This window comes from Alternaria arbusti (assembly GCF_024043155.1).
Source record: "Alternaria arbusti strain BMP 1465 chromosome Unknown scaffold_3, whole genome shotgun sequence".
Classification (NCBI taxonomy): Eukaryota; Fungi; Ascomycota; class Dothideomycetes; order Pleosporales; family Pleosporaceae; genus Alternaria; species Alternaria arbusti.
The window spans coordinates 2,573,548-2,598,459 of NW_026249943.1; the positions used below are offsets into that span (position 1 = coordinate 2,573,548).

A 24,912-nucleotide genomic window follows, 5' to 3' on the forward strand; every position below is an offset into this window, starting at 1 on the left:
ATGGGTTTGTTGATCGAATCGTGGGTCGACGTGGTGCACTGGTCCGTAGGCGAGCCTGTCTCTCATGGATGTTCCCGCGGGATAGCCCAACGTGACTGGGCTGCGAGATAGCAAGCTGGGAATGTCTCAGCCGCCGTGTAAACAAGAGGCTGGAAGGACTCGGACTCGAGCGTGTCTAGATGCCGGCGCTGCATGGCAAGTTTATGCTGATCTCGCACAAGCTCATGGGCTTATCGTATTGCTTGTCGGCGGCACTGGAACGTGCGGGCAGACTTGGCCAGTCCGGTTTTACTGGCGGGCCGCAGCCATTATTGGGTCATCAAACATCACACCGTCCCTCTAGCAGTTCGCTCGCCCTGCGCTACATTCAACGTTCCCCTCTGATGGGGTGACAGCTCTCACCACACTCACCTATACACTCGCTGTCGAAATCGTTGATCCCGCAGCCGCCCGCACAGAGGCAGGTCCGGCGTAGCTCTGGAAACGGCCCGTCAGCCACGCCCTCGCAAAACACCACAACACTCGCACCCGCCCGTCGCAAGCCGCCCCGTCCCCGTGACGTCTGCCCGCAGCTCCAATGACACTGGGACTCGATGCCCGCTTCCCCCCGGCCCAGTGACCCCGACAATACGGCTGGACAGCAGAGAAATGGCACGCCGGGCAAGAAGATGGGCGCGACGGACAAACAAGCAGCCATGGACGGCAAGGACTTTGCCAAGGCCATTGGCATCAACAAGCCCGCCAACGTGCGCGACAAGATAAAGCGCTGGCAGCAGGAGGTCGACCCCGACGCCGCGAGCAAGGAAGGCGCCGGCGCATCCGCCTCAGAGACGTCCACCAAGCCCGCCGCCTCGCCCAAGCCCGCGACCACGCCCAAGTCGAAAGCGCACGACGACAAGCCCAACTGGAAACCCACACATGAGCGCGGAAAGTCGGTCGGCGCCAGCCCAGAGCGCCCGGGCAGCGCGAAGAAGACGCCCGTCCCCCACAATGAGCTCGACGAGGACCTGCTCACGGCAACAGCGCCTAAGAAGCGCGTCATCAGCGACTCGCACTGGCGCGCCAAAATGTCACCACCGAAAGAAGCCGCCGGCCGCCCACAGCCCAAGACGATCCCCAACGCCTGGGTGCGCCCCTCGAGGATCATCCCGAAGAAGCCCGCAAGCCCTGAGCTCAAGCCCATAGCCCCCGTCACGCCCCAGTCAAACCCTCTCCTGCCCCTCGCCGAGTACATAGGCAAGAGCACAGGACAGAAGAAAGCCCCGCCGAAGCCACGCAGACCGTCCAAACCGTCGAGCTCAGAGAACGAACAACGCCCGGCCAGCAGTGGGGCTGCAAGTGGAAAGACCGCCAAGAGCGATGAGACGCCATCAGACCCTACATCGCCCCAGCCCGAAAAAGAGAAGACGGAGATGGTGAGGATGCGGCGTAGCAGACGGCGCGCGCGCACATCACCCCGCGCATCCATGTCGGCAGAGGATCTTATGCCCTTCACGCCGTGGACTCGGCCCCCAGGACGCCGCTCGGGCTCAGTACAGAGCGACGACCCCCACAATATGGTCACGGTCGAGTACGCAGAGAGCTCTGCCCCATCGCTCAACGAGAGCCGCATCACGTCACCCCGCGACGACGAGCTGCGAGAGAGACGGCGCCGGCGTCGACCGAGAAGCAACGGTGCTCGCACAGAGGACGAGAGCACCAAGCCCGCGCCAAAGCCTTCGCGGAAGAAGAGTCGCAGGTCCTATCCAAGGACCCAGGAAGAAGCTGCAACACCCTTGATCATCCCAGCAGCCCCAGAGACGACCACTCCCACTAAGGCCACGGGAAGCCGCTTAGAAGCCTGGCTCAGCAGCACACCCGACCCTCTGGCAGAGTCGAAACCCCGACGCAGGCGCAAGTCCAAGGACTCTGTGTCGAGCCCAGAGTCCGCCTCCAAGGCCGGCAAATCAGACATCACAGTATCCACCGATGCCACACAAGAGATCCCAGTCAAGAAGACGCGCTCGCGCCGCAGGCGGAAGTCCAAAGAATCCTTATCCTCCCTCGACCTGCCCGCTACCGTTGATGCATCCGAAGTCACTGCCTCAGAGGTCACTACCTCCACCAGGACAACACAAGATGAGCCACGCAAGAGGTCACCCAGGAGGAGAAAATCGAAAGATTCGGTCTCGTCTGTCGATTTGCCCTACAAGGCCGAAAAATCAGACGTCAGCGCGTCCACTGATGCGACAAAAGACGAGCCTGTCGAAAGCCGCCGTAGCAGTGGTAGCGGTAGCAGACGGCGCAGAAGACGGTCGAGCCGCGAGATGACCATCAATACCCAGGATATCGACGAGACCCCATCTACTGTCGTCTCAGATACTACGACAGAGACGACAAGTCAAGACCAGGAAAGTGAAGTGTCCATCACTCCGACGCCCTCGCTGAAGCGCCGCGGTGCAAAGCGCGGCCAGTATTCTCCTACCAAAGGCCGATCTATGTCCTCTCCTCTCCGCGAGACCACGTCGATAGACGACATACCCAAGGATGATATCACCGACTTGGATACTGCTTCGTCCGCCCCTTCTTCCTTTGCTGATGCGCCTGTACTTGACGCCATGCCTAAGCCTCTGCGACCGCGACAACTTCTAGGACCGCGTATGTTCCCTTCGACTGGCAAGCGCCTTTCAACCATTGCTTCGCAGTCAGCGCGATCCTCGCAGGTACCAGCTTCTGACACAATCACGACCATCTCCGAGGAAGCAGGCACTGGTCCCGGAGCACCTGCATCAGAAGTAGGCTCGTACTTGAACCCGGAAACTTCGACCATTATCAGTCGCCAGAGTACCCGGCGGAGGAAGCTTGCCAGACACGAGGATCTTATCTCAGTGCTTTCCATGCCCAAGGCAAGCTCGAAGAGCATCGTCTCTGCCAGAAGTATCCGTACCAACAGGAGCCGCCTTGCCACTGCCACTGTCGACGACATCATGAAAGAGCTCTCCTCTGACGAAGCCAAATACATGAGAGAGCTCCGCACACTGGTCGACGGTGTCATCCCTGTCCTTCTTAGCTGCGTTCTCTCCAAGTCCGAGTCCGCTATCGCTGCTGGCCTGTTCTCTCGCTCCTCCAAGTCCGATCCTAGTGAAGTTACTAAGCCAATCGTCGACATGGGTGTCTGCTTAGAGCGACTTAAGAACCTGCACAAGCGCGTCCCTAGGGAGGACTCCGATGCACTTGTTTCCTGGGCTCAGAGTGCACAACGAGTGTACTCTGACTACATCGCTGCGTGGCGCCTCGGCTTCCAAGACGTCGTAATCAGTCTCGCTCCGGCAGATGACGATCCCTTCAAGCCCGCAAAGGTCGTCAATGGGCCAGATGACGGTGCCCCATGGGACGAAGGCATGCCGCGAAACGCTGAGGGATATGTAGTCAACAGCGATGGCGAGCGTGTTGACGTCGCCTATATGCTCAAACGCCCACTGGTTCGACTCAAGTATCTGTCGAAGAGTTTGAAGGTACGTTGAATTGACTTGTCATGCTGCCGCAAATACTGACATCAATCAAGGGCATCAATCATGTGAAACCTTCCGAGCGCGTCGAGCAAATCTCGAAGATTTTCCAAGACCTAGTTACGACAGCACGCAAGCGGTCGAACGACGAACAAGCCCGCCTAGAAGACGAAGCCGCGGCTAGCGTTGATCCCACTCGCGCACGCGATCCCCGAAGTCTCGCCCCACTTGCCGGCGTCCGGGTTGATTCCACGCGCTGCGTGCGAGCTAGAGACCACTTCGACCTACATCTGTTCCATTCGAGTGGTCAAGAAATGAGTTGTCGCGTTGAGATATTACTCCGCGACAACGCACCAGGTACGGGAGTCGGAGGCGACCTCCTCTTCTGCGAAGTCGATCCTACAGGGCGATGGTTGCTCCTCCCACCTGTCCACCTCAGCAATGCATCAGCACGGAATGGCGACCTAAAGGGCGAAATAATTGTCATGATCCGTGGAAAACAAAACGATGGATCAGAGTGGAGCGAGATCATGTCTTTGATATCCGATGATGAGCAAGCTGGCTTTGAGTGGGTGCAGATGCTCGGTCTCAACCCCATCCCACCTCAAATCTCTGAAGTCAGGAAGAACCAGGCCACACCCACCACACACAGGCCGACAAGCAGCCATGGATCCTCGTCTCTACTTTCAGCTGCAACTGAATCGACACCCCCACAGAAGAGCAGGACACCAAGCCCACATGAAATTGACATACCTATTGGGGAGCAACATACTGAAGTATCAAAAGTATGGCACTATGACACACCCGATAGGCGCAACCAATCACGCACCATCTCGCCTGTAACTCCGCCCAGTCACGATGACTTTGTCTTTGGCAAAATAGACGACTCAGAACCCCATACGCCCACAGATCCCATGCAGACGGCATACCAACTGCTCAACGATCCTGATCGAACACCCCGTGGTCTTGATGAGGCGGTGCGAAATGAGGGCACTGGATCGCCTTCGAGTCTGAAGCGGACAAGGGCGAAGAGGCTGTCTAAGAACCCTACCCTTTCTCCACATTCAGCACGGCCGTCCCGTCAGATCACTCTCGAAGATCCGGTAGAGCCAGAGAAAATTCAGGCGCCAGTACCGGAGTCCAAGCCACGCCGGAAATCCACTAAAAAGCGACCCCAAAAGAGTTACAGTGTTTGGATGCCATCTTCGCAAGTTGGCGATTCCGACGACTCTGAAGAATCGTACAGCTCCGAAGAAGACAACAATACTACCACCATGGATTCCGAGATCTCACCACCCGGCTCGCCTCCCTCGCCGCAACGTCCACAGGCACACAGACGAGTCTCATCTGTCCCCTCGCTAGAATTACCGAGCATCCCAAGACAAAGGAAATCAAGCCGGCCCTCTACGCCAACGCAGGATCAAGAAGATGACGATGACAACTTCCGGGAAGTCTCAGCCTCCGCGCCATCGAAGCTGCAAGGAAAGAAACACGACATAATTGTCGATGATATCGTAGAGCCCAAAGCGGAGGTCGAAGAGCCGCCTCCAACACCGCCGCATCGATCGCCCAGTCCAGCAACCCCTGTGACACTCAAGGGAAGTAAAACACCAGTATTCACTCCTACGCTGCCTGGTTTCAAGAACAAACGCCGGTCATCGTCACCCTTGAAGCATGAGTATGAGCCATCTACCTGCACAGAGGAGTCAAGCGAGAGCGAGGAGGACACTGCTTCTGAGGATGAGGTGGACGATGAAGATGAAGAAAGCCTCACCTCGGAGTCGTCAGAAGACGAGTTAGATGACGACGTTCCCATGCCACTTATGCCGATCGGATACCTTGGGCCACGCGGGTACCCTGGACGCTCATACACCACCGGTAGAGAAGCCAGTCGTCCCACTTCATCAGAGAAGGTTGAGAAGGTAGAGGAGGAGACCAAGAAGTTTCCCAAAGTCTCACCTCCTGCATCAATCTACACCCTCCCCAACGGCACTATCACCCCATCACAATCCGCGTCGAACACTCCATACAGAGCAGTTCCGCAGGGTTCCGGCAAAGCCTCCAAGACCATCGCATCCATCTTCGCTTGGTCCGATGCTGGCCGATGGGACAGTTTGCATCCAGACGAATGTAGCATCGTCGTTACGCCAGGTAAGATCGAGGTCTTCGAGATCACAATCAATCACTCCAAGCCTTTCCTGGCCGACGGCGACGAGATCATCACTCCCGAGGGAGGTGCTCCCCTTATTGCGGTTGAGCTTACCCCTCTGGTGCCGTTGCGAAAATCAACGGCCATTGATATCTCCATTCGCTCCCCACCCACCGCAGAGTCGCGCATCAAAGCTGGCAACAACATTATGTTGAGAAGTCGCAATGCAGCGGAGTGCGCCCAACTATACGCCATGATCAACCAGTCTCGTATCAACAACCCCACCTACATCGCGCTCCAGAACGCGCGCGGCCCCTACGGACAATCGAGCTGGGCCGAGGCGATGGACCGTCAGAACGCGGCTAGGACAAGCGCTGAGTCTTCTGGCTGGCTCGGAGGTACGCTAGGTAGGAGAAGCAGCTACCGCAAGTCAAGCACACGCGCTGCCTCTATCTCCGCAGCGACTGAGTCTTCTGTTGGAACCATGAACTCTGCTCTCCGCTCTGCACTAGGCCGATTCTCGTTCGGAAAGAGCGGCGTCTTTAGCATCCGCAACTCAACACTCGGATCCCGCAGTACTGGCTCCTCATTCGACAGCGGTTCCAACTCCCCACGCGGCTCAGGCGCATCTACACCTACCGGCGATATTGTACGCGCGCCCGGTGCACCAGCTGGAATTACGAACACGAAGTGCAGGCTTTATGAGCGAGAGTCACTCAAGAAATGGCGCGATATGGGCAGCGCACGCTTAACAATAATGCTGCCGTCACCCAACCCAAGCGTGCCATCCTCGCCTACGAACCCACGACAGCGCGCACCTGGTACCAGAGATCATACCCAGGAGCGACGTATTCTCCTTACAGGCAAGAAACACGGTGAAATACTACTTGACGTCACTCTGTCCGAGACGTGCTTCGAGCGCGTCGCACGCAGTGGTATTGCTGTCAGCGTATGGGAAGACCACTTGAATGAAGACGGTCAGGTCGGCGGCGTCGGCAAGACGGGTGGTGTCTTGGGCGCAAGAGCAAGAGTCTTCATGGTGCAAATGAAGAGTGAGAGGGAGTGTGCTTACTGCTTCAGTTTACTGGGTAAGCTGAGGTACTAGGCCACGAGTAAGGAAAGAGAAGAGAGGGACATGGACCGAAACGGCAAGCGCATCACAGCAACTCACAACACGCCGCTACTGCCTCTGTTGCGCACTGCATATTGTCACCACCATCGATTTTGCGTTTTCATACTGCGAGCAAGCGTGGCGTTTGTTCATGGGATTTACACGGGCGGTATTTCAAGAAGGCTTCTGTGATACCACTTCCACATTCCCCACATACAATTTTTCACTTTGTAATCACGCTATTGTGTTTCTTACTTTCCTTGTCAATACTGGTTTTCATGCATATGGATGGAGTGTGTCTGTTCTTGTTTTCCATGGGGAATATACACGTGTCTTTTGCGCTCGATACCAGGTGTGTATTTGTTTGATGGTTCTTGATCTTTTGGTAGTGGGATGAGGAGGGGTGTGTGTGTGATGAACGAAGCTGTGATAGTGGGTGTGAGGTGAATAGAATTAATGGAAGATGTGTCGACAACTTAAAATTTCCGTGCTGAGCTGACGGATACGTGTCATTACGATGACTCCACTATGATGGCATACATCTTCTTGGCGAATACATGTCGTTACGAGGGTTATAACTATCACGACAAACATCCAACTGCCGTTTACATGACCTTCAGTACTTCGGCCTCGCCCACCGCGCCGTCTTCGTATCCACGAGGCCCTCGTATGTACACTCCTTTGTGTCACCATACAGCTCCATGCCGACCCCAAGCTCCTTCGCCCACACAAGCTCCGACTGCTTTGAGTCATCCCTGTTGACCTTCAGGTGCACAGCCACAGGTTCCGACTTCTGTCCAGCGTGCTCGACGAAGTCCCTTACCGTGATGGAGAGGTACTTGAGTCCTCTACACTCACTTGAGACGATAGCGAGGACTTCGTACGCAACACGCTGGAGTGCCGTGCTGATGGCCTTGGTGCCCATCCTAGGCTCTGTCCCCAGATTTGCGACAAACAAATGCAGGTATTCGAGTCCATAGATAGTGGAGAGAATTGTTGTTTGTTCACCAACATCTCTCCACATATCGTCACTCAAGTGACCTACTTCAATCGCATCCCAGAGCACTGGGCATGGAATGCCAACGTGTCTTAGATCTGGGAAGTACTGACCCAGGAGTTGTAGTTCCTGGTCAGGAACTTCTGACCTCTCTCCAATGCGCAGGGAAATTGTCTTCAGCATTGGCGGCGACTTGCGCAGCAGGTGCCCGATGCCATACACCTCGCTTTGTCGAGCCTTCTTTCGCTCTTTCCTCGATACAGCCTTTGTTTGGCCATTGGCATCAGGAGCGCTGAGCGCAGTTTTGACTTGCTCGTCCGAATTGTCTCTTCGCGCGTGGAAGCAGAAGTGCTCCAATTTGCTGCAATGTCTTGTCACATTGCGAAAGACTCCATCCCGTACTTCTGGGTTCAGCTTTGGGTACTCCCGTAGGTAGATAAACGTGTGTAGATCAGAGTTTCTGAAGGCATCGACGCTTGTGAATTGGCTTAAGCCAGGGCAGTTGTACAGTCGTAAGAGGCCGATTTTGTTGACAAGATAGGCATGTTGTGGAACGTAGCCCGTTTTGAGAAGAAGATTGACTTCGGCCACTCGAAGTTCTTCCAGAATGATGCCATTGGGCATTTGCTTGAAGAGTCGCGTCAGCACGTCGTCCATGAGAGTGTTGTCCTTATGGTTGTCGTTGATGATCGACACAGAACGGACTCGGTACTGGTGCTTGCTGCTAATCATGCCGCGGACAATTTCTGCGGGGGCGTAAGGGGCGACGATGAGGTCGAGGGTTCGATCTTTCAGATCATCGAACAAGGTACTAGATACGATCCGAATGAGGCTGATGCACAAGCCAAAATGACCAGTCAGCTCTCGGATTTGAGGAGGTGCGTCTTTGGGTAGGTAGTAGCCTTTGGGCGCCCGCTGCATTGGTCCATATATGGTTTGACGTGTGACGGAGGTATTGTGGAACTTGATTGTGCGGCGCTCATACTGGTCTCGTGTGTCGAGGAATGTCCAAAGGCGGTGCATGAATGCTTCGTGGCTGGGAATGCGGGCGAGGTTTCCAATGTGGAAAGTGGGAACCATGAGGAGCTCTGGTTTTGGTAGATGCTGATATGTGTGTAGCACCTGGTCCACAGTGCCTGAAACCACGACGCTGTTTGGACTGAACATGACCGCCTTGACTGGAGTCGGCTTGAGAGCGATCAGGAGGCTGTTCATCTGCCACCCAAGCTCCTCAGATACGTCGAAGCTGATCGCGTGGAAGTTGTATGGATGGTTAAGTAAGGCGCTGGGCTGCTGTATATAGCTCGGGCGCTTCCTCGTGAGGCGCATCTCGACATGTCTAACGAAAAGTCTCTGTAGCTTCCTAGTGGCTCCTTTGCGCTGCCTTCTGGTGGATTGCAACAACAGTATATACAAGTCGCGTTGAGAGAGCTGTCAAAAGTTAGTCGAGGGCGCTACAGGAGTTGAGTACTACACGTACATGTTGGCAAACAAGCTGCATCAGCTCTTCAGGTAGGGTCCAAAAGTCGCCTTTGCTAGGCTTCCCTTTAGTGACACCGGCGGTCGGGCGCAAGCGCTTTGGGGGGTGAGGCTCGTCGGAGTCGTGTGTATGTTGAGTCTTCCGCTTCTCAGGCCGCAGGGGACTGGCGTGCTCGATCGGAGGTGCGATTGTGGAGCGCTCATTGTGGTCCGCGGGGAATTCAGACATGGTGATCGTCGAGCTGGGGAGTGCTCTGCTTTTTGGAGGCGTCGTGTGTGGATGGGAACGAGTGAGAAGTGGAGAGTGCGCCACGGGGTACACGTGGGTGACTGTGAGGGATTGTAGATTGCCGCATTGCAAGTTGCGGCTCGCTCGAGACCCAGATAGGAAAGCGACATTTTTGCAGTGAATGAGCGTATATTGGTGAAAGTGAAGCGGTGAAAGTCACCCCGCCGTTATACCGACATCCAGACACTGGCGGTGGAATGAGCGGGCTCTCTTAGTGGTCTCGACGTATCACATAGACTTTGAGGAACCTAGGAGCACGAGGCGGCGGTTTGACTGGAGTGTACTATAGGACTAGATCTATGGGTAGGACATTCACGAGAGAACATGGTATCTGCATTCGAGCCATTATGAAAGGTTGCCTCTAAAGACGCGATATAGGTCAAAGTAGAAGCATTGAAGGATGGAAAGCATGATGGCGGTGGGGTTCACGAAGATGGAGGGGTATGAGAACTTGTGAAAGAACGAAAGTCACGCCGTTGCTGGATCAAGACGCTTGGCATGTTACCATCTAACGTGACTTCACGCTTGCGTGCAAACATAATCGTGTCCCTTCTCGTTTCCCTTCTTCAGCCCAGCAGCATGCCGCAAAAGCAAACGAAAAGAATGTGTAGCAGAATTGCGATGAAACCCATTTATACATCGAGAAACGGAGGGATAGGCTCGGTCTTGCACCTCATTGCAGTATCCGTCCGTTCCTATCACAAGAGGCGCCGGCTGGAGGTCGACTTATCAGTACTGCCATACGGCTTGATCCATACTGATAATTTCGTCAGTACTCCCAGCACAGTACTGATATAGGCTCCTCAGAACCAGTGGCAGGGGTCGGCTGGCCGGTAAGCAGCATGCTAAGCACGGCTTTCGGCGCAGGGTGTGGGCAAGCCGGACACCAATCTCTAGGTTGGTGAAAGACGTTGCCTCGGAGCCATGAGGATCAGCCCGAAGGCCATACAAGGTTGAAGGTAGGTAGCCGCCGAATCAGCGAAAGATGTAGAAGAGGTCCGCACGAACGCGAAACCGAAGAGAAAACCTTATGAAAAATGCCGCATGAGGAAGGAAGGATGAGGTGGCTACCCTCCTTGTTCCAAGATACAGAACAGAACAGCTTGAGGAACCCTACGGCAGATCGCAATGCCTGAGTACGGGAAGTCGCCATACCACAGGTATTGCTACTGTGCAGTCGAGATGCTGAAGCAGAAGTGTTGCGCATGTTGCAAAAAGGAGAGTAGGTGTAGTTCAATTTGATATGATGCGCGCGAGCGCGGAGCAAGAAAGGGCTTGGTGTACATTCCGCGAAATTCGCGAGTTGAGAATCGGAGTCAGTAAATGGTGGTGGAGAGAGAGAGGAGAGGGAGGGCAGACTACTTAAGACTGCGGGCAGGTGCGGGCGGGCTAAGGAGCGCACGGGCCACGTGTTTGCTCGAACCTGCCACCCTGCCTAGTCGTGAATTCATCGAGATATTTATACGCTCATCTTCACCTGCTATGCACCGCCTTAGCCTGTCGCTAAGCTCGGGCGCAAGCGATATGACGCATCCTTCATTGTACTGAGATGTGTGCTAGAAGAGACCGATGTTCTTTCACTTCAAGTTGTGTCACAGGTTGTAGTGAGATTATGATGTGATCGCGGCGTGATATGAATCATTTCTATTCTCTCGTCATCTACTCCAGATCTTTGTCCTTGCAGCCTTCCGGTGCGATAAGAGGATTGCATCTCGCAGCCAATCCTCCGGGAAGCCTGGCGACATAATCCCAACCCCATCGACTGCTCATGCCCCAAGCCGGGAAATCGGTACTAACAATTTGCGCACCACTCTCAAAAGCCAAATCCCTCATCTCTGTAGTGCGGTTCAAGATGGTATCGATGGGTATATCAGCACGTGTTCGGATCAAGTAGCCCTTCTTGACAAGACGCTGGATCTCTGCTATGCCGTTGGCGCGCGGCTCATTGTATTTGATGAATGCAGCATCGGAAGATCCTTCGAGCGCATTGGTGAAGACAGTGCGGTTTTGTAGCGAGGGGGCGCCGGTTTTGTAGAGCTCGCGAGGCGAGTTGGGGTCACTGGGTTTCGGGTCGTTATCGAAGAAAAACAGAAGGCGGCCGCGAACGTCCTTCAGCTTCGGCCAGCCTTGTTGCAGGATGGTTTGCTCGAGGGTGAGGCCACTCTTGCGCACGTCGTCGGGGCGGATGAGTTGCTTCTTAGGGAATACGGAGAGGATCTCCGCGTCGACGTTCAAGAGGCGAGGGAGCGTCCAGTTTGTCGCTTCGCCAGGGCAGACACCGCCTAACGAACATGCCGGCGCATCGGTCTTGAGCTCGAGATCAATAGTGATGGGGACGTGTCTCGGATTTGCGTCTGACCAACTCTTCAACTGCTTGAGACAGTCGATGAAGGTGTGGCAGACAGAATCGGGGTCGAAGTCTGTGACGTGGAACACCTTGATACCTGGCTTCTTCAGAATGTCACCATTGTAAGGAGTGGTGGCATTTGTCAAGTTTGATAGCGTCCATATGACAGGGGGATAGTACAGGCCGCCCTTTGCATCCGAATGTAAGTCGAGCTCGAAAGAGCGCACCGACTGGTACTCCAATTGATTGTCGAGCTCTGCGTGCGAGTAGTAGTAGTCTTCTGGAGACGGTACGTATTTCTCAAAGACTGGTCGCTCGGCGAGTGAGACTTCACGATGGTAGGAGTTGTGCGTTCCAACGACTTGAATATGGTTGAAACGGATGTCAGACTTGGATGCCAGTGCGCTTTCTATGTATCGTGAGCTTGGACATTCCCGCGCAAAAAGACAACATACGAGCGAACAGCATTAAGCTCGCAGATGCCTGGCACCATTAGCATTCGTTCGTTCTTGTATGCCAGGAGCTGTCCTTACCAATGATCCCAACATGTTGCTCTTTCCTTCTGAATTGAAGTCTGTGTTCAAGGTGAAGACGCACAAAGCAAACACAAAGACCGCGAGCAACAAGGCCCGACCTTTATACGCCATCGCACCCATGCTGTTCAGCGCGCAACGGCATGCACTAAAGCTCAGATGTTGAAGTCGTTCCCGCCATGCATCGCGTTTGCGTTAGCTCGTCGCGTGCGCTCATCGGGTCTCGCGATTGGTTAATCGCACCACGTGGGTTCAGTGTACCGGCTCGGAGAGTTCTCAATGTAGCAGGTACAGATTCTGTAGGACCGTAAATCTGCACGTGCGTCACTTCGCGTTCGTGCGCGCTTCTGATGGAATGAAGACGCGTAGCAGTAGTTCGTTGGAGGAAGCGATGACGCGGTGACAGGAGCTGCCAGGGGAAAAGCGGGGCAGGTCGCCTGTAACGGAAGGACCACCTTAACCATCAACAACATTGAAGGCCCCGGGAAGATGTCATAGCGTGCTAAAATGCGACAAAAACCATTCTCCTGGGAAATCATCAATGTACTATTTGTGCTTTGGATTACCACCGCACAAGAGGCTAAAAGTCACTACCAACCATACTTCTGTCCATATCTGCCGACAAATCCTCCTACATCAGCATCTCTCTCGCCTTGCACAATTTGTAACAGTCCTAGCGCACTCGTCTCTGAACTCTCAAGGCCTTGTTCCTTTCTTTGCTCTTTGTCGTCTCCTATGTCCGTCACCACATAGCCTGGGCAGTACGTCCAGACCTTGAAGCCATCCGGCTTGAGCTGGACGTACTGGTATGCCGTCAACATGTTGAGCGCAGCTTTAGTCATGCGATATCCGGGGTATTTAACCTGGGCGTAGGGAGAGTTGTGATCGGAGATCAAAGTGATGCTACCCATAGTAGAGGACACGTTGATGATGCGCGGATTGGATGAGCGCTTCATTGCGGGAATGAGGGCTTCTGTGAGGATGGTAGGGCCAAAGACGTTGGTTTCGAACGTGGTGCGCATCAGCTCCCGGTCCGGCCATGTGCCGTCTCTTTCGGGACATATACCAGCGTTGTTAATAAGCACATCGAGCTTGCTGAAGTCCTCCTCAATCTTCTTGACCGCAGCTTTGATAGAATCGTCGTCATTGGCATCGAGTTGCACTAGGGAGAGTGTGCCTTGGATGCCTGCCTTGGCTTGCACATCTTTCAAGACTGTTTCGCCTTTCGACATGTTGCGCGCGCCGATTATGACATGGTACTTTGGAGATGCAGATGCGATATAAATGACGGTGTCTAGACCGATACCGTTGGTTGCCCCTACAGAGGCTATCAGTATGACGAGCTTGGTAAACGTCTGGAGGGCTGGTACCTGTTACGAGCACAACCTCCTTGTCTGGGTTCGAGGACATATTTATTTTGAAATGATTAAATTGTGGTATTGGATGATATGCAGATTTCCGACTAAAGTAGAGGAGATGGATTTTGTGATACTCAAGCTGGAGTGGAAGGCGGGCGAATATATATCTTGCCAGCGATTCAGCACAACATGAACGGGTCTTACGGATGTCCACCAGGCGTAATCCACGACGAATAGAGTACGGTCTGGAACTTGCTAAAGACCAAATAGGCAATTGTAACATCAGAAACCCCGTAGATCGAGAAGGAGCGCCGGCCCGATCCGGAGTTAGTTGTCTAACTCCGATTCGCGCGGCCTGATGAAGTAATGCAAAGGCCCCGCAAAGACATGCTATGTATGAAGACTTACTCATGTCAATCGTATATACGAACGCACGAATAGTAAAACGCTGCATGGTCAGATCTGATGACCTAGTGCATTGATGGCTACATCGCAGGCTGCACTTAAGGCATAAGTCCGAGAGGCGCTTTCCGTTTAGAACACCGAGCCAGATCCCATGCATGGTGGACGAGAAGGTGTGACGCTGAATAGCATGACTCACAAAGAACAGGTAGGAACTGTCAGAGCATACCAGGATCGGTCTCCTCATAGGCTGTACGCAATTTCCAAGTGTTGATCGTATCGACGCTGTGCACCCCAGTGTGCCTTCACCCGTTCACTTGTGGCATCCAATTCTGACCTGCACCGCTTTTCCTGAGCGAGGAACGAAGCCTGTGCCAGAAGTACCCCAAAAACCCACCAAAGCCGTGTATTACATGTTGGTTAAAGCCGTGATAACATAATTTGCACTTGACTGGCTTCTCTTTTGCAGCCTAGTCAATGGCGTTGGAAGTGCTTGTGACCGTTTCGAACACTCGAGGACGTGCTGACTTTGCACGGCCTTTGAAAGAATATGCAGGTTTCGTAAGACTCAACCTACTAAGCAACTACGAGGATGGTAAGCCTGACTGCTTAAGACGAAGTCTGGGTAGATGTGGTTGGTCGGCACTTCTGTCGTCGCGAACATTCCCTTGATACAATGCCAGTACTTATGAGGCAAGACAAAAAGGGGGCTGATTGAGCATTTCACCATGGTTGACAGGAGGACGCGTGGGGTAAGAAATCTTGAGATTAGCGCGGCGCGACACGACGTCATGGCGGCTCAACCCACCATACGTCTCAACGCGCCTAGAAGCGACCTGATGTCGCACTTTGTCGAGTCACTCAGCCCTGAACGCGCATAGCGCCGCCGACAAGATGCCCTCCCTTGTTCGCAAGCTGCTCATCTTCGCCGCCGTCGACGGTCTCATCCTCCAGCCGTCCCCGCCCCGCAACCATCCGCCCGCGACGCAGCAGGCCATCAAGGTCGACTACAAGGGCAATGTCGGACCGTTGTTGAAAGACAGGCGCGAAGAAGACACGGCGCCAGTGTCTGTGGAAGCGCATGGCATTATCGGTACGCGCGCAGTCATTGGCGCATTGGAGCACAAGCTGACCCTACTCTAAGGACTACTCAAAGTGGCTACTTCGTACTTCCTGATATCCATATCCGACCGCGAACAGGTGGCACTTGTACGCGGCAAGCCCATCTACAAAATCACCGATGTCGCCCTCATCCCCCTCTCCTCGCAAGCCGACGCCGACAAGGCCATCGCAGCCACGCGCGACCATCTGAAGCGCCGCAACCGGGCGCCCGGCCTGGAAGACGAAGATAGCGATAGCGATAGTGAGGATGGCGCGCCCAGTGTGACCGACTCGCTTGTGGAGGACTCATCGTCCACACCCAGCGAGGTCAAGGACTCGGTCACCGGCCAAAAAGGCAGTGCGCAGCGCAAGACAAGTGTGGCTGAAGACGTCATACAAAGGAAAGGTGTATATGGCAGATTCGCTGACAAGTGGTTCTCGCGCAAGGGTTGGAGTGCTGACAACAGGCGTCTGCAAGGGCTGAGCTCAGAAGAGAACCTGGCGGCAAAGAACGTGCCGCAGAATGTTGACTCGGGGGTGCCCAAGGAAGAAGAACAACCCAAGAGCGAGTCTAAGCCGGATGCCATCCCTACAGATGACAAGGACATTTCGGACCCAGTCAGCCCAGAAGCTATACCCAAGGCTCTGGGCGGCGAGAAGGACGCAGCCACTGTAGCACTCTTACCAAAGATTCTGCAGACCACCAAAATGTACTTTTCATCAGGCAACTTCTTCTTCTCATACGACTATGACATCTCACACGGTATTGGCCAGCAGCAAGCAAGTTCTAGTGTCGCCCTGTTTAAACAATTCGATCCTTTGGTCAGTTTACACCTTGTCCATGTAACGGCCGATTGCTCACCAGTATCTAGTTCTTCTGGAATCAGCACATCATCGCACCTTTCATCAATGCGGGCCAGCATGCTTTTGTGCTCCCCGTAATGCAGGGCTTCGTTGGTCAACGACCTTTCACGATCAAGACAGCTGATGGCCAGTCGAACAGTCTTGTAGTCGACCCGAGTGCCACTCCAGATGACATCCAGCTCCAGTCCTGGCATGAAAAGCAGAAAGAGGACTCACAGTCCAATACGGAAGCCAGTGGCGAAGCATCTGATCCCGATGCCTCTCTTGTGGACGGCAAAGACTTCCTGTTGACACTCATCTCGCGACGTTCTATCAAGCGAGCTGGGCTTCGTTACCTGCGAAGGGGCACAGATGACGAGGGCTGTACCGCGAATAGCGTCGAGACGGAACAGATCCTATCCAACCCGGCTTTTAGCACGACACAGGACAAGATTTTTTCTTTCACACAAATTCGAGGCTCAATTCCCCTGTTCTTCTCTCAATCGCCCTACAGCCTCAAACCACAAGTCTCTACTTGGGGATCGTTTGAGACTAATGCTCGCGCTTTCAAGAAGCATTTTGCCGATCTGTCTTCACGCTATGGCGAAATATACTGTGATTCGCTCATAGACAAACACGGCACTGAGGCAAAGATTGGTGAGCTCTATGAACAGCATGCGAAGTCGCTCAATGAGAATGGCGGGATGGACGGGAAAGGCAAGCAGCTGGGTTTCGAATAGTTCGACTTCCACAACGTATGCCGCGGTATGCGCTTTGAAAACGTCTCGAAGCTGATGGATTCAATCGAACCCTTCATGAAATCTTCTGGATGGGTGGAGATCTTAGGAAATCAAGTACAGCAGAAGCAGTCAGGCGTCTTGCGCACAAACTGTATGGACTGTCTGGACCGCACCAACGTTGTTCAATCTGCGTGCGCCAGGACCGCTCTTGAAGCACAACTGTCAATGGGCAGTTACAGCATCGATCTCCAGAACGACCCCAGTACATCGTGGTTCAACACCCTCTGGGCTGACAATGGCGATGCCATATCTCGGCAGTATGCTGGCACTGCTGCGCTAAAGGGCGACTTTACGCGTACCCGGAAACGGCAGATAACTGGTGCGCTTACCGATTTTGGACTGACACTCACGAGATATTACAATAACATCGTGAACGACTACTTTGCTCAGGCAGTCATCGACTACCTTCTCGGTCGCGCTACCGATACCATCTTCGCAGAATTCGAAGCCGATATGAAGAGCTCAGATTACTTTATCGATGTACGCAAAGTGCGGCAGCAGGCCATTGAACGTTCTGCTGGCATCGTGATTGAGGATCGCGACGAAGACCTGGTACATGGCTGGACGTTGAGCGTACCCACTGCTGTTAACCAGGTCAAGACTGCTACATTTGAAGAAGCAGTCCTTCTACTAACAGAAAAGGCCTTGTACTTCTGCCGTCTCGACTGGGGAACAGAGAAAGTACGCGAGTTCGAGCGTATTCCGCTGGAGAACGTGCAAGGGCTCATGCGAGGTGTGTACGTTACGTCCACACTGGCGCAACGACACACCGACACAGACAAGAACGTTGGTCTCATCATACGATATCGAGCCGATACCAAGGGCGAGCTAGTACGGCGCAATACAAGGGCTCTAGATTCCGGAGCCGCCAGCGATGAGCAGCGCAAAGACGACGCCAAGAAAGACCAGAAGCAGGATACTGCGGGCCGCTTCCTAGCGTTCAAAGCGCTTCCACCGAGAAGCAGCGTTCCGTCATCCCCTGGCGACAACCCTGACAATGAAGGCGAGGTTGTCAAATCGGTATGCGATGAGATTGTGAGGATCGCCAATGAGATGAAGAAGGGCGGCAGGGATGAAGACAGGACACTGAAGGTAGAGGAAAAGGATATAATCAGCCTTGTGGACGCGAAGAAGAGTACCGGCTACCTGGAACAGTTTGAGTATTCCTTGAAGAAGCTTGTTTGGGGCTAAGCCCGGTCTGACACTGGCCATGTATAATGTGTTGTCGTTTCTCATTGTATCTTGTTCAGGAAGCCGTACATAAACCTTTGGAAAGATGCTCGTATCATGTAATACAGTCATCCTGTAGATAGTTACGTTTTCACCATACGGTGTGTCTGAATCGTCGACTTGCCTTGATTGGGGTATAATCTCCTTGATCCCTATACTTCCCAATGGTCTCGGACGGTCACATCAAGAACAGCGGATTCCAGCGACCAGCACGGCGGATTCACGGCGCTTCCAAGTCCCGGCGACTGAGGTGCGTGTGGGGACAGTGCGGGTGGCTGCTGGCTACCTGACAAGCTTGTGAGAGCTATATCGGGAAATGCATCCGCTTTACTTGTGCTGCACTGCATGTCGAGGGTGCTAAGTGATGTGATACTAAAGACTTGAGAGCGGTGCACCGAGATGTATGAGGAAGTCGCGTTACAAGCAAGCCAGCTGGGGAAGTAACGAAAGCACTGGTAAGCATCGACCCAGTTTCCTCTCCGCGCTCCAACATCTCCTTTCCCCATCCATCCTCTGCCCGGCGACTCCACTATTCCACGCGATGAAGCGCTTGCGTCGCTGGGACTTGTTTAATCATCAGCGGACCCGCGCCGCATCTTTTTCGGTGCAACGTTCTACCCTATGTCATCGGCACATGCAGCGAAAGACACGACCGCAACAGTGATCGGTCTCATCGCCCCGTAGCGATGGTCACGGCCCCCACCTAGAGCCTCACCTCGTATAGATGTGGTGAATGGAGTGCGCCGGCGCGTGGACCGACATGCCAATTGCATACCAAAGGATGGGTCAGCTGAACGCCTTACCACGGCCCAAAATGCCACGCCCTCTCAGACGACTTATTGAAGCTTGACAGCTACAGGCTTGCTCGGCACTCGGCTGCGAGCTTAAGCTTTGCACTCAACGGGAGGCGCATGATACGACAACGCTAGCGGCGGCACGGTTGCACGAGGAAAAGCGGGCCAACGTCAGCGTCTCGCGCGATGACTGGCTGCATGCCGTTCTTGATTGCGGTGCGTGACGTCAACTGTGGAAACCTCATACTGTGCTCTGAGCGCGAATGGCACATCGCAAAGGGCCCACCAAGGACGAAAATTTCTGCTTCATGGGGTGCCCTTGGGGTGCGAAATTGTGGGTGTCTGGAGTCTGGAGGAAAAATGGAGAGACATTGTGCGGAGTGCGGAGGGCTCGCATCTCCGGGTCGATGAGATGGATGCAACCATCAGCGTCCTTTGTGGTACAGCCAAACCAGGAAAGGCGAGCATATCGATGATCGCAGCTCCGAGTTCCGTGGCAGGTGGCGCCATGGAAGGCAGGAAGCTTCATCCGCCTTGTTGCCAACCCGTTCCCGTTGTCTCGGCATCAATTGTCCCAAGATTGCGACTCAAAACACAAGCACTAAGCCGACGGATCGTGTCAGGCTTGTCATTTCTTCACTCCGCTGCAAGGTTCCACATCATGCTCCCACCAATCAACGCGTCGTTCTTCGGAGACTATACCAAGCCAGGAAGCACATCAGAGTGTTTTCCGACCGACGAAGGGATGACCGTTACCTGGAACCGTGAAAGGTCCGCTGCGGGGCTCCCACGTTGTTCCTGGCTCCCCTGACCCAACCTCGCGTATGGTATCAAGCCGAGGGAAGCGTGGCATATAAACCCTTTTCGCACCCCGAACGCCAGGCTTGTTCTCTCGTAACCACGCCTGCCAACCTCCGGGTTTCTTTTATACATCCATTGCAGGGTGATTGGCAAGACAAGACATCACCATGGGTTACCAGATCGGCAACATCTACGGCATCACCGCCATTGCGGTCATTGGCGGTGGACTGTTCGGCTTCGATATCAGTTCCATGAGCGCTATGTACGTACTCACCATGGCTATCTGTGGATGATGCTAACATTCACAGTTTGCCAACTCAACAATACCGCTGCTACTTCAACCAGGGACCTAAGGGTCCTCCTTTCACAGGCCCCGAGGATGATTGCTCTGGTCCTACCGCCGATGTCCAAGGAGGCATCACTGCTGCGTGAGTCAGCTCTCACACCATGTATTACATCTTCAGCAACTGACTCGATACAGCATGCCTGGTGGCTCTTTCGTCGGTGCTCTCGTCTCTGGTTACCTTACGGATAAGCTCGGTCGCCGCAGGGCTATTCAAATTGGATGTGCCATCTGGATCATTGGTTCCATCATCTCCTGCGCAGCTCAAAACATCGGCATGCTCATCGTCGGTCGCTTCATCAACGGTCTCTCTGTCGGTATCTGCTCCGCTCAAGTCCCTGTCTACGTCTCTGAACTCGCTCCTCCCTCCCGCCGCGGTCGTGTTGTAGGATCCCAGCAATGGGCCATCACTTGTAAGTACTCACTCTACAAAGTGCGCGTGAGACAAAAGCTAATAAGCGCTTCTCAGGGGGAATTCTTATTATGTACTACATCTCCTACGGCTGCAGCTTCATGGAAGGCACCAAGGCTTTCCGTGTTCCATGGGGTCTGCAAATGATTCCTGCTGTCATCCTTGGTATTGGACTTCTGTTCCTACCCGAATCTCCTCGCTGGCTCGCCCGTCACGACAGATGGGAGGAGACACAGGCCGTTCTTACCCTGGTTCACGGCAAGGGTGACCCCAACAGTCCCTTCGTAAAGCTTGAGCTTGATGAGATTCGTCAGATGATCGAGTTTGAACGCCAGAACGCTGACGTTTCCTTCATGGAGCTCTTCAAGCCCAACATGATCAACCGCGTTCACATTGGTATCTTCACTCAAGTCTGGTCTCAGCTGACTGGCATGAACGTCATGGTAAGTTCCCACTGTACCAACTACATGTGCAACATATACTGACTTCGTACCTCTACCTCTGCAGATGTACTACATCACATACGTCTTCGGCATGGCAGGTCTTACCGGCAACATCAATCTCGTCGCCAGTTCCATCCAGTACGTCATCAACGTCTTGATGACAGTTCCTGCTCTTCTTTTCATGGACCGCTGGGGTCGCCGTCCTATGTTCGTCATCGGCGCAGTCCTTATGATGATCTGGATGTTCGCCAACGCTGGACTCATGGCAAGCTACGGCAACCCAGCTCCTGAAGGCGGTCTTGGTGGTATTGCCGAGCAATCCTGGGAGATTACGGGCGCGCCTGCAAAGGCTGTCATTGCTTGCACATACCTGTTCGTCGCTTCTTACGCGCCAACCTGGGGCCCCGCGTCTTGGGTCTACCCACCAGAGATCTTCCCTCTCCGCATTCGTGGAAAGGCTGTTGCCGTCGCTACCTCATCCAACTGGTATGTACAAACCTGCTTATGATGCTTGAAATCATCACGTACTAACTCCGCTCCAGGATCTTCAACTTCGCCCTCTCCTACTTCGTCCCACCCGCTTTCGTCAACATCCAATGGCGCGTCTACATCATCTTCGGTGTCTTCTGCCTCGCCATGGCTATCCACACGTTCTTCCTGTTCCCCGAGACGGCTGGAAAGACGCTCGAGGATGTTGAGGAGATGTTCATGGCTGGAGTTCCCGCTTGGAAGACTAGGGTCGAATACAGCAACACTCGCCGTGCTGAGCGTGGCGAGGTTGATAACGAGAAGGGTCTCGAGCACAGCCCCGTTAGGGTTGAGAACGCCGAGACCAAGGCTTAGGCTGTGTTTAGGAGGTAATGATCGATGGGAAATGTCTAGCATTGGATATGATGAAGAAGAGTAACAGCCACTGGACTGTTTAATCGCAAAGGTACCAACGTACACATTTTGTCACCATTGTCCCATTTCTTAGTGATGTAGAGTGCAGCTCATTATAACATCCGACCCTGCTGATACAGTGTCTGTCGACCTTTACATCTCGGACGCTAACAACAGTTACACAATATACGACCAGACCTACCGTCTGCAGTGCTGATTCCCCCCTCCTTTTCGCCGAACATCATTCGCCGCGACGCGTGTGCCCGACTAGGCTAGCGTGACGCGTCGCGACTTCCGCCCGCCTTCCGTTCCTCTTTCACGTTCATCCCCGCTGCAGCGTTTTGCTCGGTATCTTATCCACTGCAATTCAGTTCGGCATGTGCTCTGGTTCCACCCTTATCTTCTGCATTTATGCGTCACTCAAGAACGGTTAGTGAGACGTCCATGTGGCCCCAGCTGGTGAACAGAACTCTTTAAAGTAGTATGGATGCTGCAAGTTTGATGGATGGAATTCATGCTGCCCGATCATCACAACATTCGCAGTTTGTTTAGAACAATGATAGCGACTTTTTCATTGGTGGGGTCTATGTATATAAAACCCATATACTCCTTCACCTCGACAGCTAAATAAGCGGCGCATTGCTCACGCTTAGCAGACTGCATGTGTCTTTCCAGTCTTTGCCTGTAGACTGTGGTCCTCGTCGAAGTGATCTGTCGCCTTCTTCTTAAAGATGGGGCTGATAATGGTCGAACGACGACGTATTTCGAATGCATGCTGCCTGTGCTCCTCGATCTTCTTCGCGTCGAGCTTGTCCAGCGTCGACAGCGCAAGCTTGAAGTCGGCAAGCAGTGCGTCACAACGAGACTTGGTGAAGTCCTCGCGCACAACCACACGCAGCATCTTCATCTTCTCGGAGTGAGGGGCCATTGTGTATGCGGGAACGACCCATCCGCGCTCGCGTAGTTGATGAGCACTGCTCTCGTTAGTTGCAGTTGCGGAAAAAATGGGGTGCACACTTACATGGCGAACTCATCGTACTGCTTGCCAAGATCTTCATCAATGCGGCAAGCAACGAGAGGAAGTCCAGCGCCTCCCCTTTGACTCATGATGATAAAGCCCAATGCCTCAAGGTTCGCGGCGAGATAATCGGCCGTACGCGTCAGGTTCAGCATGATCTTCCTGTATCCTCGCTTGCCAAGACGAATGAGCTGGTAGTACTGTCCGATGATCTGCGAAGCTCCGCGCGAGAAGTTCAGCGTGAAAGACGCCTGGTCAGCACCGAGGTAGTTGATGTTAAAGACGAGCTCCTGGGGAAGGTACTTGGGGTCGCGCCACACAACCCAGCCGACACCGGGGTAGACAAGTCCGTACTTGTGGCCAGAGACGTTGATGGTGGTGACCTTTGGTAGGCGGAAATCCCATAATAAACCTGGGTTGACGAACGGAGCGACGAACCCACCGGACGCGGCGTCGACGTGAATATCAACATCGATATCCTTCTCGACGAGAAGGTCGTTGATGGCTTTGATATCTTCGTATTCGCCAGTGTAGGTCGTTCCCAGGATTGCGCCTATTCGAATTAGCTCATTGTCCTCTTATAGATGCTGTAATACGTACAAATTCCAATGGTGTTCTCATCGATGAGATCAATGCATTCCTTGGGGTCCATCACATAGCGCTCAGTAGTACAGTATACATATCGCTCTTCGATATCAAAGTATCGGCATGCTTTCTGCATACAATCAGTATGCTTCTCCTTCTTATTTGCCTGAAATGACTCGACAATAGGCTACATACCTCCCAGCAGACCTGTACAGCCGAGTTCATGATCATGTTTGGCTTGTCGTAGGGCTTGCCCTCAGCCTTGCGCTTGTTTTGCCAAAGCTTTTTCTGGGCCAGTACACCCAACTATGATGTGTCAGCTCAAAGGCTTCCAGCTTCATACCACTGTATTCACTGACCATGATGGCTTCAGAAGACCCAATGGTAGAGGTGCCGATTGTGTTCGCCTCTGGATCTGCCGGCGCATTGAACAGCCTGGCGATCATCGACACACATCCTGTTCACAATTCAGCAAACATTCCTCAGCCCATTTTGTAGTGTATGTACGAACGGTTTTGGATATCGGCGCTGACGGGGTACTCTTCGTAATCGATGAAGTTCTTCGAGAACGCGTCGCTGAGGTAAAGGGTTATTGGGAGGTTACGAAACACGAGCTTGTCCGACATACACCATAAGCTTCTCGGCCTCTTCTTCCTGCTCATGTGTCAGTCTTTGTCTATCCGATAAATGATCATTAGAGCTTACCATGTAAGTTGTAACGAATGAAGCCAAGTTCAGTGTTGGGGTGCCATCGAGCGTGAGATCGTCCTTGATCATGCGGTATGCACTAGCATCTGGTCAGCGATGCTGTCGCAGCTGTGGTGCGGCGCATAGTCTGGTGTGTTCGATGCCAATAGTGCATGTAGCAAAGTACGTACACATGGGGAGGCATTTCTCGGTCCTAGATCGTGTCAATTCCGGGTATAGCTACTCAAAAGGGCTGGACTCACCGGCATCTCGTGTCTCGGCAGATCTTCAGCAGCATATTTGGAACCGTAGACGGTAGCAGTGTAGTCGTCGGCTTCATCGTCTGGTGTCAGATTGATGGTAGTGGTGGCATCAATGGCCTCGAACTGGCTCTGCTCCTCGGAGACTTCCTTGTGAGTTGCTACACGGTTGATATGCACCATGTTGGCGGTCGTAGGGTGTGTTTGTGGAGGGGTCTTCTGGAAGACACAATAGTGCCTGCCTTCTATGATCGAGGTGCAGGTGCGAGGAAAGACGGAGGAAGAAGAGAAGCAGGAAGCCACGTCAAGGAAGTAAACAAGGCAGCCTAAGAACAACCGGAGCTGCCGCAGAATCAGCAGCTTATATCGCTCACCAGCTCCTGACGCGCCTATCATGCAGCATCAACACGCCGCCCGCGTTCCAGCTCACTCTGCTACCCCACCACGACTTGCATACGACATACGTTGGGGGCCACCTGCTGCAGGCCGACGCTACACGACGCGTATGTCGATTCATCATCCAGACGGCCTAGCGCATTTCCGTAGCCATTTATTCTACA

The 24,912-nt window shown here is 53.6% G+C and overlaps 8 protein-coding genes across 8 annotated transcripts; 4 read left to right on the forward strand and 4 right to left on the reverse strand.

Annotated features, from left to right (window-relative positions):
• Window positions 1–593: 593 nt before the first annotated feature.
• On the forward strand, window positions 594–6,742 carry J4E86_003550 (uncharacterized protein; the record flags this gene model as incomplete). The annotated part of the gene is made up of 2 exons (XM_051444103.1): window positions 594–3,494; window positions 3,545–6,742. The coding sequence occupies 2 exons, from the start codon at window positions 594–596 to the stop codon at window positions 6,740–6,742; spliced, it is 6,099 nt and encodes a 2,032-aa protein (XP_051305598.1).
• A 622-nt stretch (window positions 6,743–7,364) lies between these two features.
• Window positions 7,365–9,453, reverse strand: J4E86_003551 (uncharacterized protein; the record flags this gene model as incomplete). The annotated part of the gene is made up of 2 exons (XM_051444104.1): window positions 7,365–9,035; window positions 9,226–9,453. 2 exons carry the CDS (start codon window positions 9,451–9,453, stop codon window positions 7,365–7,367), a joined length of 1,899 nt encoding a protein of 632 aa, XP_051305599.1.
• A 1,719-nt stretch (window positions 9,454–11,172) lies between these two features.
• On the reverse strand, window positions 11,173–12,408 carry J4E86_003552 (uncharacterized protein; the record flags this gene model as incomplete). The annotated part of the gene is made up of 3 exons (XM_051444105.1): window positions 11,173–12,269; window positions 12,316–12,343; window positions 12,394–12,408. The coding sequence occupies 3 exons, from the start codon at window positions 12,406–12,408 to the stop codon at window positions 11,173–11,175; spliced, it is 1,140 nt and encodes a 379-aa protein (XP_051305600.1).
• A 575-nt stretch (window positions 12,409–12,983) lies between these two features.
• J4E86_003553 (uncharacterized protein) lies at window positions 12,984–13,803 on the reverse strand (the record flags this gene model as incomplete). Its single annotated transcript, XM_051444106.1, has 2 exons — window positions 12,984–13,711; window positions 13,764–13,803. The coding sequence occupies 2 exons, from the start codon at window positions 13,801–13,803 to the stop codon at window positions 12,984–12,986; spliced, it is 768 nt and encodes a 255-aa protein (XP_051305601.1).
• Window positions 13,804–15,047: 1,244 nt separating this feature from the next.
• Window positions 15,048–16,837, forward strand: J4E86_003554 (uncharacterized protein; the record flags this gene model as incomplete). The annotated part of the gene is made up of 3 exons (XM_051444107.1): window positions 15,048–15,246; window positions 15,298–16,076; window positions 16,127–16,837. 3 exons carry the CDS (start codon window positions 15,048–15,050, stop codon window positions 16,835–16,837), a joined length of 1,689 nt encoding a protein of 562 aa, XP_051305602.1.
• Window positions 16,838–17,062: 225 nt separating this feature from the next.
• On the forward strand, window positions 17,063–18,088 carry J4E86_003555 (uncharacterized protein; the record flags this gene model as incomplete). The annotated part of the gene is made up of 1 exon (XM_051444108.1): window positions 17,063–18,088. The coding sequence occupies one exon, from the start codon at window positions 17,063–17,065 to the stop codon at window positions 18,086–18,088; it is 1,026 nt and encodes a 341-aa protein (XP_051305603.1).
• Window positions 18,089–19,889: 1,801 nt separating this feature from the next.
• J4E86_003556 (uncharacterized protein) lies at window positions 19,890–21,763 on the forward strand (the record flags this gene model as incomplete). The annotated part of the gene is made up of 6 exons (XM_051444109.1): window positions 19,890–19,984; window positions 20,031–20,150; window positions 20,204–20,478; window positions 20,535–20,920; window positions 20,985–21,406; window positions 21,463–21,763. 6 exons carry the CDS (start codon window positions 19,890–19,892, stop codon window positions 21,761–21,763), a joined length of 1,599 nt encoding a protein of 532 aa, XP_051305604.1.
• Window positions 21,764–22,451: 688 nt separating this feature from the next.
• On the reverse strand, window positions 22,452–24,535 carry J4E86_003557 (uncharacterized protein; the record flags this gene model as incomplete). Its single annotated transcript, XM_051444110.1, has 10 exons — window positions 22,452–22,776; window positions 22,824–23,373; window positions 23,421–23,535; window positions 23,601–23,711; window positions 23,765–23,862; window positions 23,917–23,981; window positions 24,034–24,059; window positions 24,111–24,192; window positions 24,284–24,306; window positions 24,356–24,535. 10 exons carry the CDS (start codon window positions 24,533–24,535, stop codon window positions 22,452–22,454), a joined length of 1,575 nt encoding a protein of 524 aa, XP_051305605.1.
• Window positions 24,536–24,912: the final 377 nt, after the last annotated feature.